This window comes from Patiria miniata, unplaced genomic scaffold (genome assembly GCF_015706575.1).
Source record: "Patiria miniata isolate m_02_andy unplaced genomic scaffold, ASM1570657v1 HiC_scaffold_19, whole genome shotgun sequence".
Classification (NCBI taxonomy): Eukaryota; Metazoa; Echinodermata; class Asteroidea; order Valvatida; family Asterinidae; genus Patiria; species Patiria miniata.
In genome coordinates, this window is record NW_024037057.1 from 5,020,458 (window position 1) to 5,041,776 (window position 21,319).

The 21,319-nt window shown below is 44.5% G+C and overlaps 1 protein-coding gene across 1 annotated transcript in view; it reads left to right on the plus strand.

The window, feature by feature from the left end:
- Nucleotides 1–21,319, plus strand: part of LOC119726055 (MAM and LDL-receptor class A domain-containing protein 1-like) — a 196,551-nt gene that overhangs the window by 173,624 nt on the left and 1,608 nt on the right. The window contains exons 145-163 of the mRNA XM_038197672.1: nucleotides 1,587–1,705; nucleotides 1,895–2,044; nucleotides 2,683–2,869; nucleotides 3,073–3,207; nucleotides 3,774–3,868; nucleotides 4,680–4,844; nucleotides 5,948–6,077; nucleotides 7,136–7,252; nucleotides 8,639–8,776; nucleotides 9,338–9,606; nucleotides 10,823–11,030; nucleotides 11,571–11,726; nucleotides 14,048–14,145; nucleotides 15,719–15,892; nucleotides 17,010–17,268; nucleotides 17,840–17,899; nucleotides 18,819–18,918; nucleotides 20,171–20,255; nucleotides 20,393–20,437. Coding sequence (XP_038053600.1) covers nucleotides 1,587–1,705; nucleotides 1,895–2,044; nucleotides 2,683–2,869; nucleotides 3,073–3,207; nucleotides 3,774–3,868; nucleotides 4,680–4,844; nucleotides 5,948–6,077; nucleotides 7,136–7,252; nucleotides 8,639–8,776; nucleotides 9,338–9,606; nucleotides 10,823–11,030; nucleotides 11,571–11,726; nucleotides 14,048–14,145; nucleotides 15,719–15,892; nucleotides 17,010–17,268; nucleotides 17,840–17,899; nucleotides 18,819–18,918; nucleotides 20,171–20,255; nucleotides 20,393–20,437 — 2,690 coding nt within the window. The remainder of the gene's footprint in view (nucleotides 1–1,586; nucleotides 1,706–1,894; nucleotides 2,045–2,682; nucleotides 2,870–3,072; nucleotides 3,208–3,773; nucleotides 3,869–4,679; nucleotides 4,845–5,947; nucleotides 6,078–7,135; nucleotides 7,253–8,638; nucleotides 8,777–9,337; nucleotides 9,607–10,822; nucleotides 11,031–11,570; nucleotides 11,727–14,047; nucleotides 14,146–15,718; nucleotides 15,893–17,009; nucleotides 17,269–17,839; nucleotides 17,900–18,818; nucleotides 18,919–20,170; nucleotides 20,256–20,392; nucleotides 20,438–21,319) is intronic.

Sequence of the window (21,319 nt, forward strand, 5' to 3'; positions counted from 1 at the left end):
AGGCCCCCCCCCCCCCAAAAAATATTCGGTCTCTGGTCAGACCAAAGTTCCGGAATTGATGCAGCGATGCGTTTTTTGTTTGTTTGTTTTTGCCTTTTTTTTTCTTTTTTTTTGAAGCTTGGATTGTACAGACAAGGTGGGTACTATTTTGCTTTTGTTGTGTCCTCATATACATTGGTGACTTCCATAATTTGCCTTGGTGCCCTCCATCATTTGCCTTGGTGCAATTTCCCCATTCCTTGGTACAAACAATTTGAGGAGGTGCGGCAAAAGAGGGCGCTGCTGTAGCTACCGTGGACAATTTGAAGAAAAAAAAGGTTGACGCGCATGATTAAAATCGACGCGCGTGCTGACCAGAGACCGACTTTTTTTTTTGGCCTTATTCTGTTGTTTGTTTTTTTTCATAAAAATAGCAAACTTTACAGGGTGAGTAAAAAACAATATGCCTGCCAAATGGTAGGACCAATTTTTTAATGAAATTTTGCCTGTAGCACTTTCAAAATCTAGGATACGAAAGCCAAATCATTGAGCTTTCTTTTAGTACAAGAATCATTCAAATAATTCATGTACTTTTCAAGTTACGGCAGTTTAAACACAGCCATCGTTTTTAAAGTTCTGTCCACGGATCACAAACAAGGTAGTTCTTTCAGCAAAACAAAAACAATTCACATGCATTCCTATGATAATGTTTTCGTTTTGCTGAAAAAACACTTAAATTTTTTTTGTGATCCGTGGACAGAACTTCAAAACGGTGTTCGTGTTCAAAATTCCGTAATTTGAAAAGTGCATGAGTGATTTGAATGAAGAGAAAGCTTAATGACTGGGCTTTCAAATGCTACAGGCAAAACTTCATGGGCCTTATTCATGAGTTGGCCATTTTTGTCGAGTTCCCTGAACGTATTTCATTAAGTGTTAACTGTTGAATCGGATGGCGCCCGACTATTTATGCATGCACAATGCAGCCTTATTTTACTGTCTTTTTTTTCTTAATCAGGCTTTAAACATAAGGGAATTTTTAATTACAAATTTTAAAAAGTATTCATTGAAGCAGACTGGAATTAATGAGGAATTAACTTGCTTTCATTTCTCTTCACACTTCACAAGTTCCAAAAATTAAGATTTTACCTCACTTTCAATTCAATATGGCCGACTCATGAATAATGCCCATTCAAAAATTGGTCCTGCCATTGGGTTGCGTTAGTTTTTTTTTGCATTCTTATACACTGTATTACATTGTATTACACTGTATTACATTATATTACACTGTATTACATTGTATTACATTGTATTACATTGTATTACATTGTATTACACTGTATTACATTGTATTACATTGTATTACACTGTATTACATTGTATTACATTGTATTACGTTGTATTACACTGTATTACACTGTATTACACTGTATTACATTTTATTTCATTGTATTACACTGTATTACATTGTATTACACTGTATTACACTGTATTACATTGTACTACACTGTATTACATTGTATTACATTGTATTACACTATTTTACATTGTAGTACATTTATTTCCTTATGAATCCATACAATTTGTTTGGTTTGCCCACCCTTGATCAGGCTACACCTTGAGGGCCGAGTACAGCTTTGGTCTGTTCGACACACCGGCCATCGTGGAGAGTCCCCTTCTGGAACCCTGCAGCGTTCTCTGCACCATGAAGTTCTGGTTTGTCTACTATGTGAGTATTCTATTATACAAATATTCACTGAGACAAGATAAGTTTGCGGTAGCACCATGTGAATAAATCTCGTTTGTGAGTGTGTGTGGATCTGAAAAGAATCGGAGGGACTCAACGTTTCAAACAGTATGCTCTGCCCGACGTCTTTCCTCCTCAAATCTCATTGCTTGATATTTTTGTCCTCTCAAGGCGCCGACCCAGACTAAGTTTATTGTCCGTATACTGGATGCCGCTGATCCGAACGACAACGCTGACCTGTGGTCCCCAACGAGCGACGGAACGGTCAAGACCTGGGAGCAGGCCACACTGACCATCGGCCGACGCAAGACCGCCTTTAAGGTCAGTCACGATGTCACAACCGGCTAAGCAATTAACATTTGAAACAAACAAAAAACACTATTAAACACTATTAATATATCAAGTTATGTTGTTGCCCTTCACTGTATACTCAGTGTGTTACCTCCCGAGCGAAAGTTGGGAAAAATCACTCGGGTGGGACTCGAACCCACGACCTCCTGCTTTCTAGTGCAGATGTCTTACCACTCGACCACCGAGCTAACGGGATCGGTTGGCCGGTTCGAATCAGATGTACATAGCAGCTAGTGGGTACCGCATTAACTATTCATAGAATGGAATTTTGCTTTGGGGTGATGTAAATCAAGTTAGGTTTTTTATTCCATCTGATGAATAGTTAATGCGGTACCCGCTGCTATGTACATTTGGTACCCGCTGCTATGTACATTTAATGGGGAGTGTGTAATTCCCCCAAACATCCTTCAGCAATTGTATGTGGCGATGAAAGTGTCACAACCACCCTCACACCCCCCCCCACACCCCCCCCCACACCCCTCTCCTCCCATGCGCTACGCCCCCACGAACAGAGTCTGTAGTCCATAAAACAGTCACCTCTGAATGAGTCTAGAAATATTTACGTTCTCGTTTCCTCACCCTCCCCCCCCCCCACGTTTTCCTCGCAGTTGCAAATCCTGGCGACCGTCAACGGTTCTAGCCAGGTCTCCATCGACGACATCACCTTTGAGAACTGCGATCTGAACCAGACTTGGCCGTGCGAGGTTCACTGCGGCAACAACATCTGCATCCCCGAGGCCCGGATGTGCGATTACTCGGACGATTGCGGCAACAGATTCGACGAAGATAACTGCGGTAAGTGATTCAAATCTGAGTGCGCAAGTTCAACCACTAACAAGTGTTCTCCTGGTCATTTTAGGGTAAATATTTAACACCCCCTGGCGTAATTGTGCTTTAGTAAGAATCCGCTGGTAACCAGTCACATGCGGTATACATGTACATACACATTGCATGACTAAATTTCTGACTTTTCCGACTATTTTTATTCCGCCCGACAGATGACTACGTCGAGCGTTGTGACTTTGAGAACGGCATGTGCAACTACAACCAATCCGACACGGATGACATAGACTGGGTCTGGGACCAAGGAGGCAAAGTGGGATTCTACGATCATACCACCAACACACTCGACGGTAAGCAGATCAGGCGTACACCCTGCAATGTCCATTATTATCCAGTCCGTTGTACCCAGTTCATGGCACCCAGTTTATGGCACCCATTTTATGGCACCCACCTTGTGGCACCCAGATTACAGTAAGCAGATCAGGTGTACACCTTGTCCATTATTATCCAGTCCGTTGTACCCAGTTCATGGCACCCACTTTATGGCACCCAGATTATGGTAAGCAGATCAGGTGTAAACCCAGTCCATTTTTATCCAGTCCGTTGTACCCAGTTCATGGCACCCACTTTATGGCACCCACCTTATGGCACCCAGATTGCAGTAAGCAGATCAGGTGTACACCTTGTCCATTAGTATCCAGTCCATTGTACCCAGTTCATGGCACCCAGTTTATGGCACCCACTTAATGGTACCCAGATTACAGTAAGCAGATCAGGTGTACACCCAGTCCATTATTATCCAGTCCATTGTACCCATCAGTTCTCTCTAGGACATTGTCAACTTTGAAAATTCCTTTCGGAAAAAAATAAGCAAAATTTACAAATCTCTGGGTTACTTACTTTATTCTCTTTCCAGGGAGCTTCTTGTACCTCGAAAACACGACGGACGGCATGCGTGCTGATCTCAACAGCAAGGTCTTCCAAATGCCACCCCTGGATGGTTCCTGCATGGTTAGTCCTTCAAATGTCCCCCTCCCCACATGGGAATTAAAGAGTAGTGACTCGGACTTAAAGGGAATGTACATTATTGGCTGATTTCGCTGTAATTTTCAGAAATGAACTATTTGGGGGGTAAGTATAAGAGATCAAATATTGTTACACTGACATGTTTGAAGTTTTGTGCTCGAAAATGCTGGAAAAACCAAGAAAAACAACAATGTTCAAGTAGTCCGGTTCCCTGACTCCATAAAGATGAAATGGATCAAAATTGCCGGGAAATTGCCGGGAAAGCTGACCTGCACCCGTTCATGAACATGCAAACAATAGCAAACAAAATTTGGACTGAAAAAAAACCCCGGTAAATTTGGATCAGAAGTTGAAAAATAGTTAGGTTTTTCCAACGGTGGTCGGCCTACCACCGTTGGAAATGTATACAAAAGTACCATTTTTCTTGAAAAAGACTCCACACCAGGTGCCCTAATTTTACTGGATGCTTTAGACTGTCATTTACCAACATTCTAGTAAGGTATTTCATAACAACTTGGTAGTTTTATTTTTCGATGTTTGCAAATGTTGTATTTTCCCTTTAACTGCCGTTTGAAACCTTGCAGGGCAGTTGGCCGTGATGATTTGGGGGCCACAGGTCACGCAAAATCTATCCAATCAGAGCTTAAATTCATCAGTCCTTCCCTTCCCAGCGTCCTGTTTGCAGGGCGGGGGGTACCAGCGAACAAAAGCCCCTGCTTGATGAGACTCATGACCGAGTTTGACCAAAAGTCACGATAATTGGTCATTTTCTGTCTCTCTCTCTCCGTTTTTGCAGGTGCGATTCTGGTACAAGATGTACGGCAAGGGCGTCAACAAACTGGAGATCAGCACTCGCTACTCCATCAGCAATATCCCAGAATCCATCCTGAAGCTTGAAGGCAGCCAGATCGATGGCTGGCAACGAGCCGAGGCCAAAATCACCATCGGGGCCAGGTTCCAGGTTGGTTCCTTTAAAGCCTAATAGTTCTTGGTTCTTGGTTGGTTCTTCTCCTAAATGCTCCGCGGGGGAGTTTTAACAGGAGGCCAGAAACACCGGGGCAAACCCCTTCTCTTAGCGATAAGTGCCACTGGGTTCTTTTACGTGCATTGCATTACGCAACACACACTTGAGGACACAAGTGTCCACCCGGGCACTTGGTTGGTTCTTCTCCTAAATAGCCCACGTGGGAGGCCAGAAACACTGAGGCAAACCCCTTCTCTTAAGTGTCTCCGGGTCTGGGACCTTACGTCCCATCCGAAGGACGAAGCAATAATGGTTAAGTGCCTTGCTTAAGGGCACAAGTGTCCACCTAGGCCCAACCCACACCACTCTTGCCTCTGAAACACCAGAGCATGAGACATTTGAGGTCAAAGGTCATCTAGGGGTCAAATGAGTTCATTGTTGATTAAAGGGAATGTACATCATTGGCTTTTGCTGTAATTTTCAGAAATGAACTATTGGAGGGGTTAGTATAATAGATCAAATATTGTTACACTGACATTTTTTAAGTTTTGTGTTCGAAAAGGTTGGAAAAAACCAAGAAAAACAAAAATTTTCAAATAGTCTGGTTCCCTGACTCCACAAAAGATAAAATGGATCAATTTTTAGATCATGGAAAATTGTAAGGCAAGGGAACCAGTCTAGCTGGCCTGCACCCGGTCATGAACATGTAACCAATAGCAAACAAAATTTGGACTGAAAAAATGGTAAATTTGGAGCAGTAGTTGAAAAATAGTTAGGTTTTTCCAACGCTGGTCGGCCGACCACCGTTGGAAATGTTTACAAAAATACCATTTTCTTAAAAATGACTTCACACCAGGTGCCATAATTTTACAAGATGCTTTAGACTGTCATTTACCAACATCCTAGTAAGGTATTTCGTATAAACTTGGTAGTTTTATTTTTCGATGTTTGCAAATGTTGTATATTCCCTTTAAGTACACTTTTTAGTACACATTTGGTTAGGTACACTGAAAAGTGTGCTTACTAAGTGACTGAATACTGCCAGCATGCCAGGGGGATCGTGCAAGTTTAACTTGCAGTATTTTTATTTCTGTTTGAAGCTTGTGATTGAGGCTACCACGTCCAGCACCATTCCGCCAGGCCAGAATATCGCCATCGACGACATTTCCTTCACTAAGGCCTGCCAAGTGGATTCCGATCAGACCCTGCCCGTCCACGTCGTACCAACAAGTGAGTTTGCGCTCAGAGTCTTATCGACCATGGCATCTAACCACGGGCTACCTGTTTTTCAACCTTTCTCACGTGTTTCTTTTTTAAAAGGGGCACTGGTCCCGAAAGCCCCCAAAATTTCATGTTTTGGATTGTTTACTTATCCTATTTCAAACATCTTGTTGAAAGGAAACCAACCTAATGTCTTACCATTCCTGAGAAAAGACGGGGAAAAAAATGTTGGTTTTCATTGGACACGACAGAGTACGAATACGTTTTTGTTGTCGTTTTTGTATATACACGTTGTGTGTAATGGGGTATGTATACTATAAGTTATCCCGCGAGCGCGAGTGGAACACTAATGTAGTGCGTCTGTGTCCCACATACCACGAGGCCGAAGGCCAAGTGGAATGTAGGACACAGACGCACTACATTTTCCGTGTTCCACGAGCGCGAGCGTGAAAACAAATTTATTTTCAAGCAAACTTGACGCGCAGTAAAGTTGGACCATCGCTTTACACGAACCTTTTAGCGGTTTAGCGAAGGTAGCTGGAATGTCGCTCGCATCTTGGAATAGCGCAATACGCAGGGTGCAATATGGACCGTGCAATACAGCCTCATATCACACTGTTGTTGCCATGGATCGACCAATCAGGATCGAGGATTCAAGTTTACTTGAAGATAAAGCACCTTGCTTGCGAACAGCGGTGACCAATCACGAATGCACAAAATGTGGTTTCTTACACGTCCACAAAAGGCAAACACTTCCCGGATGAAATCACAACTAGCATGCAAACAGCTCGATTTTATGGGGTTGCAAAAGCGGACCCCGAAAGTTGTTCTTGCAGGCATAGCACAGGAATAACACAAAACACGCCCAGTTTTAAAAGGAAAGTTGTGTGGATGTTTAAATCCTACTTTTAAATGTTCCTTCCTATTAACAGCATTTCGTTCAAAGCGCGTTTTGTAGTCCAATTGGGCTGTTCTAGGACGCAGTGTCTCTTTAATTTACAGAAAAATTACACAAAATGCTACCTGAAAAAAATTGTAAACGTTTTTGTTTGCTTTCTTCTGTGCAGGTCACCCAGCCTGTGGCACGGGCCAGTTCCGGTGCGACAACGGGAATTGTATCGACCAAGCCCTAGTCTGCGACTTCAAGTCTGACTGTTTGGACGGCTCCGACGAAAAAACGTGCCGTAAGTTTCCAGCAGGGTCAAACTGCAAAAAGTTTTCATAAGGACCTTTTACCCTTTTGAGATCTGCTGACTGTTTTCCAATAGAAAAACAAAGAAACAGTTTGACATGCTTCAAGCCAAATTAAAAAAATACTTCTCAAAAGCACTTTACTCTGTGTGTATGGCAGATTCATATATTGGCTGACACAAATAACAGGTGTTGTCTTATTTTAAAGGTCCAATCAGGGGCGACGGAATGGGAGGGGGGGGGACACTTGGCCCCCAGATTTTCCCAGGCCAACAAAAATGCCCCTCTTGCGGTTATAAATGTGCCTCGCAAGATGAAAACAATTCTGCCCCTCAAACACACACGTATGCAAGCATGTGATCGCGCTACAAATAAAATTGTCTCCTCTCTGGTAACCCAAAACTGCCTCAAAGACACAAGCACCCCTCTTGCATTAAACAAGATGTACACCTTCTAGAAATGGAAAACTACCCCTCGAAAGCACAAATACCCATCTCGCAATAATAGAATTGTGCCCCTCTCGAGATGGAAATTGGCCATAAAAAAAACAATAGTACTCCTCTCGCGATAACTTGTCGAGATGGAAAACTGCACAATAAGTGCCCCGCTCGCAACATTAAAATTGTGCCCCTCTCAAGATGGAAAAGTGTTCATAATTTGTTCCTCGTCAAATAAGTTTATAGCGAAATGAATTGGAGCATGTTCTTTTCCTCCACTTTCACACTGACGGAAGGTGCCCCTTTTTCTGAGCAAGTGCCCCTTTTTGGTGTTGCCCCCCCCCCCCCCACCCAGTTTGAAAAGCATTCCGCCGCCCCTGGGTCTCATGAGGTGAACACTCCTCTTAAGACCAACCCGACCAACCATATAGGCCACTTGGGTTGGGACACACCCGTCCTGGAGAGTTTGCCCTGGGGGATTAAGACTCGTAACCGCACTATATCCTATAACTGGTTCCATAAAGGAGCGAATTAAGGTCACTCTGCCTAAGAGATTTCAAGCATATTATTTTGTTGCTAAATTCAATCTAAAAGTATTATCATGATGATGTATCTAAAATGTTGACTTGTTTTATATGTTGAACTGTGAAAATCGGTGAATAAATGGCCGAGAAGGATCTTTTACTGCTATGCTAGCATCAACCACAATCACCAGAAAGTATAGTTCCAGAAAGCAGTGTGGCCAACAGGTGGTAGTTCATTTAACCACAAGTGGTTATCTCGCTGGGACTGTGGAGCAGGGAGGGGAGTTTTGTTCACTAAAGGGCTCCCCAGGGGCTCTCCACAGAGGTCCAAAATGGTGTGTGAAACTAGCCACTTTCTTAAGAGGGCCGTTTTCGTCAGGCAATGTTTAAAGGCCAAATTGTCCAAATGTTCTTACAGCCTCCAAGTGCACCTTTGAGGATGAGACTATTTGCGGGTGGCGACAAACCGGCGATTTTGACCTGTCCATGCGCTCCGGCAAAACATCCGACGACTTCAAAGGTCCCGCCAATGACTTCACGGGAAACAGCGCTACGGGTAAGTCGGAGACTCTGCGTTTGTTTATGGTGTAAATCGAAGAACACACACATGCAACATCATCGATGAATGGACCGATCCAGTAAGCTCCGCCCAGTGCGCACGTGGACATAACACGTGCTCCGCTCCAATGCCACGCTGCATTTTCCTTCCGCGCACAATATCCAATATCCACTCTTTATTCGTAGGAGAACCTTGGTCTTCCATGGCCATATTGCAGACAACCGTTGATATTCTTCGCCAGTCCGTCCATATTCTTGACAAATCGTGGTGTATTCGTAGAGAAACCGTAAGACAGTCCTGGCTATCCGTCCTGAAACTGTGATGCATTCTTAAAAAGTCAAATTCTCCATGAATCTCGACGGTTCATCATGATCGATTGATTCTTGGTAAACCGTGGATGTATAGCTCCAAAGCGTAAACGTGTGACTGGGGTTTAACGTGTCTAGCCCAAGAACTCTAACATGGTAAAAGCGTCCGACTATAGTGCTCTAGTAGGCTCTCCACTTTCCTCTTCACTTGTTGTTACCAATCTTATTTTCGGTTGTGCCTCGCACACAGCCCCCGGCGTCTACATGTACACCACCGGTGCCGATTCCCAGAACACTTATAAGGGCCAACTGGAATCACATAACTTCCACAAGCCGGGTACCAGCTGCAGCTTCAGCCTGTACTACTACCTGTTCGGCGGCGCGTTCGGCGACATCACCATTACCTATTCGGTGGCCGGCCAGCCGCTTGTGTTGGCCCGGATGTCAGATAACGCCGGCCCTTACAACAAGTGGGATAACCTTGTGGCGACGGTGCCTAGCTGCACCGACACATTCACGGTGGGTAGAAGGAATCAAATTCAATCGCAAACCGATTACATGTCCATCACATGTCCATCACAGGCCAATCACAGGCCCATCACAAGTCCATAACATGTCCATAACATGTCCATCACATGTCCATAACATGTCCATCACAAGTCCATCACATGTCCATAACATGTCTATCACAAGTCCATCACATGTCAATCACAAGTCCATCACATGTCAATCACAAGTCAATAACAAGTCTATCAGAAGTCCATCACATGTCAATCACAAGTCCATCACAAGTCAATCACAAGTCAGTCACAAGTCCATCACAAGTCCATCACATGTCCATCACAAGTCCATCACATGTCCATCACAAGTCCATCACAAGTCCATCACAAGTCCATCACATGTCCATCACAAGTCCATCACATGTCAATCACAAGTCCATCACAAGTCCATCACAAGTCCATCACATGTCAATCACAAGTCCATTACAAGTCCATCACAGATCCATCACAAGTCCATCACAAGTCCATCACAAGTCTATCACAAGTCCATCACAAGTCCATCACATATCAATCACAAGTCCATCACAAGTCCATCACAAGTCAATCTCAAATGCATCACAAATCATCTAGTCCCAATTCAAGTCACAAACTTTTCAAATGTACTCTGAAAACAACATTCCTTTGTTTGTTCATTTCCTGTTTAAGTGATGGTAACTTGTGATTTCACTTGTGATTTCACTTGTGATTTCACTTGTGATTTCACTCGCGATTTCACTCGCGATTTCACTCGCGATTTCACTCGCGATTTCACTCGCGATTTCACTCGCGATTTCACTCGCGATTTCACTCGCGATTTCACTCGCGATTTCACTCGCGATTTCACTCGTGATTTCACTTGCAATTTCACTTGCAATTCCACTCGTGATTTCACTCGTGATTTCACCAGTGATTTCACCAGTGATTTCACCAGTGATTTCACCAGTGATTTCACCAGTGATTTCACCAGTGATTTCACCAGTGATTTCACGTGTAAAAACCTGTGATGTAATATCACTTACAACTCTGCTAAACACGGGAAGAGTTTTTTTGCTGGAATTCTCTTTCAAAAGTGAATAACATTTGTGTCAATAGAAAACTGGCAATTTCAAAAGAAAAAAAAAAGTTTCATGGGGGGGGGGGGGACTCCAAACTTAAGAGCAACTTTCCAGAAGTAATCATATCTCTCTTTCACGTAGATCCTGGTGGAAGTCCAAAACAAGAACGCGATTCCCACTGCAGGAATCGCCCTGGATGACCTGCGATTTATCAACTGCGCTTACGAGGTCCCCAAGACCTGCCCGGACTTGAAGCAGTGCAAGTCAGGCCACTGCTACTCGCCGTCCGGTGATTGCGACTTTCAGAAGGACTGCTGCGACAACACGGACGAGGCAGCATTCACTTGCGGTAAGTCCAAAAAGAAGCAAGATCTGTGGTCTGATTAATACCGGAGTCTTGTACAGTGCACGTATCTGTCAACAATTAGGCACTCAAGGCGCTGGTAATTATGTCAATTATTAAAGACAGGTAAATGAAGTTCATGAGAAATGTTAGTCCCATTATGTAGCACCCTTATAAAGGCGCTGCAGCGCATGTTGCAGCCACTGTCAGAAACACCGGGGCAAACCCCTTCTCAATAGCGATAAGTGTTATCTTTAACGTGCATTACATAACACCTGGGACCTACGGCTTTACGTCCCATCTGATCTGAGGACAAAGCAATTATGGTAAAGTGCCTTGCTCACGAGCACAAGGACCATGTTTCCAGTCAGACCATGACTTCCCCCGTCAGGATTCGAACACATGAGTCGAACACCGTAACCATCGGACCACGTACAGCCCAATAATAATTAACAGAACTTTTATTACCTTGGTGGGAAATTCCATTCAATGGAACTTGACAGTAATTTGTTCTCCCTTCTTATTTTCTGATTGTAATGATTGTAGGAGATTACGATAATAATGGACTACGCTGCAACTTTGACCAGGGCCCCTGCAAATGGACTCAAGTGACGGGAGCGACTACGTTCGAATGGAAGTCTACCAAGGGCGCAATCCCATCCAGTAGAACTGGCCCAACTGGGGATCACACCACTGGGTCGGGTAAGGGCATGTAGCAATCCTAGCTTACACTGAATCTATACCCAACTAGGGCAAGATCCCATCTAGTTACACTGGCCCAACTGGGGATCACACCACTGGGTCGGGTAAGGGCGTGTAGCAATCCTAGCTAACACTGAATCTATACCCAACTATAGGGCAAGATCCCATCTAGTAACACTGGCCCAACTGGGGATCACACCACTGGATCGGGTAAGGGCATGTAGCAATCCTAGCTTACACTGAATCTATACCCAACTAGGGCAAGATCCCATCTAGTTACACTGGCCCAACTGGGGATCACACCACTGGGTCGGGTAAGGGCATGTAGCAATCCTAGCTTACACTGAATCTATACCCAACTAGGGCAAGATCCCATCTAGTAACACTGGCCCAACTGGGGATCACACCACTGGGTCGGGTAAGGGCATGTAGCAATCCTAGCTTACACTGAATCTATACCCAACTAGGGCAAGATCCCATCTAGTAACACTGGCCCAACTGGGGATCACACCACTGGGTCGGGTAAGGGCATGTAGCAATCCTAGCTAACACTGAATCTACACCCAACTAGGGCAAGATCCCATCTAGTAACACTGGCCCAACTGGGGATCACACCACTGGGTCGGGTAAGGGCATGTAGCTAGTCCTAGCTTACACTGAATCTATACCCAACTAGGGCAAGATCCCATCTAGTAACACTGGCCCAACTGGGGATCACACCACTGGGTCGGGTAAGGGCATGTAGCAGTCCTAGCTTACACTGAATCTATACCCAACTAGTGCAAGATCCCATCTAGTTACACTGGCCCAACTGGGGATCACACCACTGGGTCGGGTAAGGGCATGTAGCAATCCTAGCTTACACTGAATCTATACCCAACTAGGGCAAGATCCCATCTAGTAACACTGGCCCAACTGGGGATCACACCACTGGGTCGGGTAAGGGCATGTAGCAATCCTAGCTTACACTGAATCTATACCCAACTAGGGCAAGATCCCATCTAGTAACACTGGCCCAACTGGGGATCACACCACTGGGTCGGGTAAGGGCATGTAGCAATCCTAGCTTACACTGAATCTATACCCAACTAGGGCAAGATCCCATCTAGTAACGCTGGCCCAACTGGGGATCACACCACTGGGTCGGGTAAGGGCATGTAGCAATCCTAGCTTACACTGAATCTATACCCAACTAGGGCAAGATCCCATTTACTAACACTGGCCCAACTGGGGATCACACCACTGGGTCGGGTAAGGGCATGTAGCAATCCTAGCTAACACTGAATCTATACCCAACTAGGGCAAGATCCCATCTAGTAACGCTGGCCCAACTGGGGATCACACCACTGGGTCGGGTAAGGGCATGTAGCAATCCTAGCTTACGCTGAATCTATACCCAACTAGGGCAAGATCCCATCTAGTAACGCTGGCCCAACTGGGGATCACACCACTGGGTCGGGTAAGGGCATGTAGCAATCCTAGCTAACACTGAATCTATACCCAACTAGGGCAAGATCCCATCTAGTAACGCTGGCCCAACTGGGGATCACACCACTGGGTCGGGTAAGGGCATGTAGCAATCCTAGCTTACGCTGAATCTATACCCAACTAGGGCAAGATCCCATCTGGTTACACTGGCTCAACTGGGGATCACACCACTGGACTAGGTAAAGGTACTTAGCAGGCCTAGCCTACGCAAGTCTATATCGAGCCCATGAGGCAAGGTCCCATCTAGTAACACTAGCCCAACTGGGCATCACACCACTGGACCAGGTAAAGGTACTTAGCAGGCCTAGCCTACGCAAGTCTATATCGAGCCCATGAGGCAAGGTCCCATCTAGTAACACTGGCCCAACTGGGCATCACACCACTGGACTAGGTAAAGGTACTTAGCAGGCCTAGCCTACGCAAGTCTATATCGAGCCCATGAGGCAAGGTCCCATCTAGTAACACTGGCCCAACTGGGGATCACACCACTGGACCAGGTAAAGGTGCTTAGCAAGCCTAGCCTACTTAAGTCTATATCGAGCTCAATAAGGCAAGGTCCCATCTAGTAACACCAGCCTAACTGGGGACCAAACCACCTGAGTCAGGTATTAAGGACGTGCACAGAGAAAGCCTAGCCAAAACTGAATCTATACCGAGCCTAATCAGGGCAACTAACTCCCATATAGTAACATTGGCCCAACTGGGGATCACACCACTGCACCCGGCAAAGTCCAGCTTGCATTTTGTCACCCCAAACCTAGCCCAGTTACGGACCACACCCAATAATAATTTATGTTTCATTTTGTTTGTTTTCATATTTGATTGTATTTCAGGTTCCTACATGTACGCCGCCTCAGCCTCTGGCAACTACGGCAAGACGGCAAACCTAGTCAGCGGCAAATACGTCATACCAGCTGATAAGACTTGCACGGTAAGACGACAGTCGCTGAATCATGAGATGGGGAACGAGATTTATCCTTTATTAAAAGATCTTATGCTGTACATGTCTGTCCGTGTGAACTGATACACCGTGCCCTCTGGAGACATGCACACAATAGGGAACAAAAGATTGTATTCGTCTCCACAGGGCAAATTTCAATAGATGAATACGTCTCCACAAGGTTATCACGGAATAGATAAATATGGATTTTACTCAAAAACTAGGAATTTCCAAGGTGGGTTGATCCGTCCAAATGGAAGAGTTTTAGAAAAGGGATATTATAAGTCCAAATTTTAGCCAAGGAAATTAATTCTGGTTAAAACAAGAGCATTTTGAAACTTCACTTTCAAACTCGAAAACTTTACAACACGAGAACAAAGAAATGTCTCCACAAGAATACAAATTTCAGTATCTGTGTTGCGTACGTGTTTTATCCCCCAGGCTTTCAAGCCTGCGATCGCGTATTCTTTCTGTGTGTCCGTGTGTCAGGGTGCGTTTGTGTTCCGTTTCACTGTCAAGTTCAGTCATCAATCTCAACCAAACTTGACAGTTGCATGGTCTGCGTGGAGAGAAGGCCGACGCCAAAAAAAGGGCTTTGCCCAGGCGTGGCCTGGCTTTTCAACGGCCGAGCTGTCCCACCACTTCCGGCTTGCCACCCAACAAGCCTTGTAAACTGTGGCATTTGGCAAGTTTGCATGCCTGAGCCAAGGGCGGATCCAGGGGGGGGGGGGCCAAAGGGGGCCATGGCCCCCCCCCCCTCCAAAACGAGACCAATTTTTTTTTTTTTATGTAACATCGCAATAAAGGCAGGCAATGAGTACACCACCATCTTTTCCTCAAAAAATTTGGCTAAAGTGGTCAGAAATTGCCTCAGATCGCACCACAGAGCATCTAGAATCCAAACAAATTTCGGGGCCCTTAAGCGGGCCCCGAACCCCACGCCGTAAATTTTTGACCCACTTTTTGGGGGGTCCAAAAATTGTTGTGGCCCCCCCCTCCAAAATTGTGTTCTGGATCCGCCCTTGGCCTGAGCTAGCGAAGAGAGCTGGGCGGTGCTATCATATAGGATTACCGCCTAGCTCCAATGAGCGGTCTAAATCCATCCCATTGTGCGGGTAGGCCACATTTTGCAATGGTGCCACGTGTGGTCTGGTGGTAGAGCACAGGATTCATGATCGTGAGATTGTGGGTTTGATGCCATGCGTGTTGTGCCCTTGAGTAGGGCGCTTTACCTCAATTACTCCTCTCAACCCAGGTTTTTAAATGGGTACTGGCATTATTCAATGCTGGGAAGGTAACAGACTCGCTGTGTGGAGGAGGTGTGGCGATCCCCCTCAGCAGCATTTCATGGACTAGTCTGGCCCAATCGCTTCGAAAGAGAGATGGGCACTCCGTTCCTGTGAACATTCGTCCCCTTTCACAGTCTGCGAAAGGACTTCCGTTGCAAAGCCGCTCCGAATCGGGAATCCTGTGCACTCAGGGACCAGCACTAAGCTTGCCTTGTCATGTTCAAAGAAAAAAAAGACATAATAGAAAAAAAATATATTTTTTTTTTACGTTCTAGATCCGGTTCTTCTACTACATGTTCGGCAACGACGTTCAAGACCTCAAGGTATTGAAACGTGAATACAAGGACAGCAACTTCCAAGCGGCCGTCGTGTGGTCTGCTTCGGGCAGCCAGGAGAACAAGTGGCTGCGAGCGGAAAAAGTTGTGAATGGAGGCACCAGAGTCTTCCAGGTACCAGACCTCTTCACTTACACTTTGTCTTGACCGAAGCTCTTGAAGTTGCGTTCGCCTTGCTGGTTTTTTTTTTTTTTCATCCCAAAAAAGAGATTCCTTTCCTTAGGCCAAAAAAAAAAAGTCTCCGGTTTCTGGTATGGAGCCTTGCCCAAAAAGTGGTGCGGCGACGCGGCTTTTTTTTTTTTTTTTACCTGACTTTTTTGCTTCAAATGTCGGCTGATGACTGCAAATGGTGCCCGACTAAACTTAGTGCAAATATATGGGAGTCCAGAGAGGCCACATAAAGCTTATTCTCGACCATAGCCCAATCTAAAAACACGTTAAAATTGTGCAGCAGCAGGATTCCAGTCAAACCAGTGAGTTTGGCGGTTTTGAGACATCATCTTTCATTGAAAACAAAACTTTTTCATTTTGCCGACGCGCATGGCTACGGCCACGCGCGCGCATACCAGAAACCGCGGAGACTTTTTTGTTTTGGCCTTAATTGCTATTTTTCTAGCAATACAACAGTTGCTCATTTTTAAATGAGACATCAATCCATGGTTTAGTTAATACTTAACAATTTTGAAGTATTGGCTGCCGGACAATAATTCCGTTCTCGCGAGGTAGGCTGGTTCCCACCTCACAATCCGTATTTGGTAATGTATGGATCGGGAGCCAGTCTCCTTGCAAAGTTCAGAAGAGAATGGTCTCTTCAATTTTGCTGGTACCCCGCTATCCTTTGGCACGCATTTTTATATTTTAATCCCGAGAGACAAATCAGCAAACCTTGATGTGCGCATGCGCAGTTGGAATACGGAACTCGCTTATCGCCCGTATATTTATGAAACGCGGCGATCTTTCACTAAAAAAAAATGTTAGTAAAGTGATCCCACCGCTGCCACCATGAAGTGTGATGACCAATAGATATAAGGGACAAATGGAGACGTTTGTTCCTTTCCTGTGCCATTCACCACGCAGCAATGGAAGAAGTAAAAAGAGGACACCAGATTGCCTAGTAGGCTTACGCAAACAAAGTAGTCCCTAATTTACATATCGCAACAATAGCCACAAATGTGACTAAAACAATCTTCTTTTTTTTTGCTTTTTCTAAAAAAAAAATTAAAATCTGCAGATCAGCTTCCAAGCCAGCATAGCCAACAATCCCGATGGCAACAGCCTTAACGGCAACATTGCCGTCGACGATGTTAGTTTTACCCTCGGCTGCTCGCCCTCCAACGACAATCTGATAACGGCCCCGGTCACCGGCACTCCGCCGGTAACCTGCACCGACCAGCAGTTCAAGTGCACAGCGGACGACCTGTGCATTCCTGCAACGGACGAGTGCGACGGTCGGGATCAGTGCACAGACGGGGAGGACGAAATGGGCTGCCGTAAGCAGACCTAAGCATGCAAATAGTTACATAATATTGCATGGCTTTGAGGTGGATACGAGAATATATTGTCATAGCCAGTGCATTATATATGTGTATCCCCCCAAAAAAGCAATCCAATATTATTACAGTGGAACGTCGCTTTACCGAACACCACTATACCGAACATGGCCCTTGGCTCCCAATTTTTGTGTACAAAACGTTCCAAACATTGGGAAGCACAAAGACATGTAGCATGTGAAGGATTTATAGCTGATTAGACTTTCTAACAGAAAAGCTTTTTGGGGGATGTTTACCATTCAACCAGGGATTGCACCTGTAGTGGAATCCGGCAACCAGAATTAGAAGCTTTTACTGCGGTGGTGTCACGCTCACGCGCATGCTGCACGCATTCTTAAAGACGAGGCGCACGCCCATTTTGGTATTCCTATTGGTCAAAGGAGCCCGGAGTTCGCGCGTACTACCTGAGCGCGACTCGTGCAAGCCTGGCGCCACCTCAGAAAAAGGCTGCGGCCGGATTTGTCTGTAACCATTTTGATGATTTTTTTTGCCAATTTTCATTCCCATACAGCCAACATCACTACGACGGAAGGCCCCGAGAATACTGCCGTTCCGCAGGGCGAGGTATCAAGTAAGTAACCAAGACAAATGGCAAGACTAGTTAACAGCTGGTCCGAGGGCACACACAATTCTAGTCAATTTACTCAGAATGGCGGCTCATTGGAAGTCTCTTCATGTATCTTTTTATTATTATTATTAGTAGTAGTATTAATCATTTCTGGTAATGAAACCAAGGATTCCTCCAAAGCGTCCTAGGCACTGTAGCTCGCAAGCCTGAAGAAACCTGCGGAGAGAAGAAGTTACAGTTTCAGAGGCGGGAGGAAAAGCCCAGAAGAATATTCTGGGGAAAACCCACGGGAATCAGGCAGGGACTGAAAACCCAATCCGCGTGTTTGCCCAGGCGGGATTCGAACCCGGGTCACAGCGGTGGAAGGCGAGGAAAGTACCGCTACGCCAACCTGACTCCCACCCAATGGGCTGGACGGGTGACAGTGAGTTAATCAGCAAGGCAGTCAGTCAGTCAGTAAGAGGACTGAAGGCCGGCCCTCTCTTATATTCAGCCCCCAAAAAACAAATCAACCAATGAAAGGACAAAGCAGGCATGCATTTTTCCTCGGAACCGCTGATTTCCTCGTTTTTTACTTCTCATGAATGCCATTACAAATTAAAAAACACTGTACAGAGTCTTGTGTGGTTTTGGAATTTCACGGGTTTTTTTTTCTGAATTCCCAGTTGCATGTCTGACAAAGTGGCCGAATATTGGACAGCCAGTTTAATTTATTTCCTGGGATCCTACATTGGGGCCCATTGCCGTTCTGACCCCAAAAGCATGAAGGCATCTTCGCCTTGTCCCTCCCCCCCCCCCCAACTTCCCACAACCCTATCCCTAACCCCCTCAGTCAGTTTTAGATTCCAATCTTCGATTTCCAACTTTTGGTGTGGTTTTTATTCTCCACATTTCGTGATGTTCTGTCTTTTTTTCTTGGTAGATGCTGCAATCATTGCCATCAGCGTTGTCGGTGGCGTCCTTGTCATCGTCCTCCTGGTTATCATCGGCTATCTGTACAACAAACGATTCCAGCAGACCAAGTAAATTATTCTCCGATTAATAGGCCATTTACGATTTCAATTTGAATACAATCTGGAACGCTGACTTAATCCAATGCTTTGCACGTTTTGAGTTTGCATTCTCCCGACCAAAGAGACTGTTACTATATCACGTGATTCGGGGCAAGCCTTATGCCAGCAGCCCCCAGCTCTGGCATGGTCTGGTGTCTTTGTGCCATTCTCACCCACTGTGAACGATGTATTGGTGCTGAGCGTCTCTTACGTAACTATGCAAGAGCTTGCCCTGAATCATGTGATTAGCAACAGTGTCTTTGGTCCGGAGAATTCCAAGTTAAAATGTGCCAAGCATTGCGAGAAAGTCAGTGTACCAGATGTTTTTCAAATTTAAATCCCAAACGGTATAGGTCACTCGCAAATGGCTTGTTGAAAATATTTAAAATCTGTCACAAGCCAATATGGCTCACCACTTTGACTTGTGTTTATCTCCGGTTTCCTTGGCATGAAAAAACTGAAAATATTCAATTCCCCCTGGATGGGATGCCAGTCCATCGCAGGTTACTCCTCACTCCCCAGTTCATGCCGGTACCCACTTATACTCCTGGGTGGAGAGAGGCAAGTAGGGGTGAAGTGGCTTGCCCAAGGACACAACATATGTGATGCGATCAAGCTACATGAGTCGTTTGTCGGGAATTTTCATGTGGAGATACAGGTCAAAATAGGGCCACTTCATCATATCACTTCATCACATTTCTTGGTGTTCCGACTTACCATAATTTTTTAACTAAAGATGGTATCAGCATGCGGTTTTCACAGCAGTAATGCTGAGATTGTGCTCTTTTAAAATCTGTAATAAACCAAATTTTGACCGGGGTCAACAAACGACTCATTTAGCTTGATCGCATCTCATATGACCAGCAGCTGGATTTGAACCTCTGACCCTCTAATAATATGAGTCGCGAAACCGAATAGAACGGTACCCAATTACATTGTGTTCTTGGGCGAGAGCCAGATTATTGTCTGGACGCATATATTTTAAATTTTGTAAAGAAATAATTCGATACCTGTTAATGGGTCTGTTGGTTTTTTCAGATGATGTCTCATTCAAAAGCGAACAACTTTTTTTAATTTCTAAGAAAATAGCGATTGAAAAACAATTCGGGGTGAAATTTAAGAAATAACAAGGCGAATGCAACATCATCGTTGTGAACTCGTGCTTCAACAACAGACAATAAAGTATCAATTTTCATTTTTTGTTTCCTCATTTTCTCCGCAGACGTTTTGGCGGACTGAACACTGAGACAGGATTAGAGAACCCAGCATACGGGGCGGACAGCTTTGGCGAAACAGCTCTCACAGACGTAAGTTTGGCACATTTATATCTCCTTTACCGTTGTAAAATCACAATTGAAACAAAAAGTCAGTTTGAAATGTTCAGATTCTATCCACAGTTTAACCTTTCTCTTCGTCTTTTTTTGTTTGTCATTTTCTTTTCCAGTTTTCGGCCAGCGGTTATGATCCGGGCATGTTTTCTGGGGAGGGGGTAAGTTCCTAAAGTGAGTTTTGGAGGATGGTTTTTTCTTTGTTGTTTCGTTGCCGTTTTTTGTTTTTGTCTTTTTTTTCCCTCTTCTTTTTCTTTTTTTTTCTTAACCATGTTGCCCTCGCCATTATTTTTGTCATTGTGGTCGATTGATCATTTTTTTTTTCCCCTTCAAAATTTTGTTTTTACTTTTTTTTATATTGATCAATTGACTATTTTTGTCGCCTTCTTAACAATTTTGCACTTGCCATATTTTTTTTGTCATTTAGGTCAATTGTTCAATTTTCCCCTTTTCAACATTTTGGCCCTTTTGTCTTCATATTTTGATAAATTGGTCTTATTGTTTTTTGCCTTCTGAACAGTTTTGCCCTCGCCATTTTTTTTTTTGGGGGGGGGGTTCATTTTGATCAATTGTTAAATTTTTTCCCTTTCAAACATCTTGTTTCCACCATTTGGTTTTCTCATTTTGATAAATTGGTCTTTTTTTCCCTTTTAAGGATGTTGCCCTCGCCATATTTTTTGGGTCATTTTGTTCAATTGTTCTATTGTGTTCCCTTTCAAACATTTTGTTCTCACCAATTTGTTAAATTGATAAATTGTTCAAGTGTTTTTTTCTTCTCAAAAATGTTTGCCCTCACCATTTTTTCTCATGTTGATCAATTGGTAAATTGTTTACCCTTTGAAAAATGTTGCCTCGATAGCATTGCTTTCTCATTTTGATCAGTTGTCCCTTTTAAAATGATGCCCTCGCCATTATTTTGTTAGTCATTTTATGGATAAGTTTTGGAAAAAAAATGTTGCAACCTGACACCACTTCCGCGATTGTGTGCAAAGTCTATGGAGATTCAAGAAAATTTTCCTAACAAAATTGGAAAATGTTTCTCA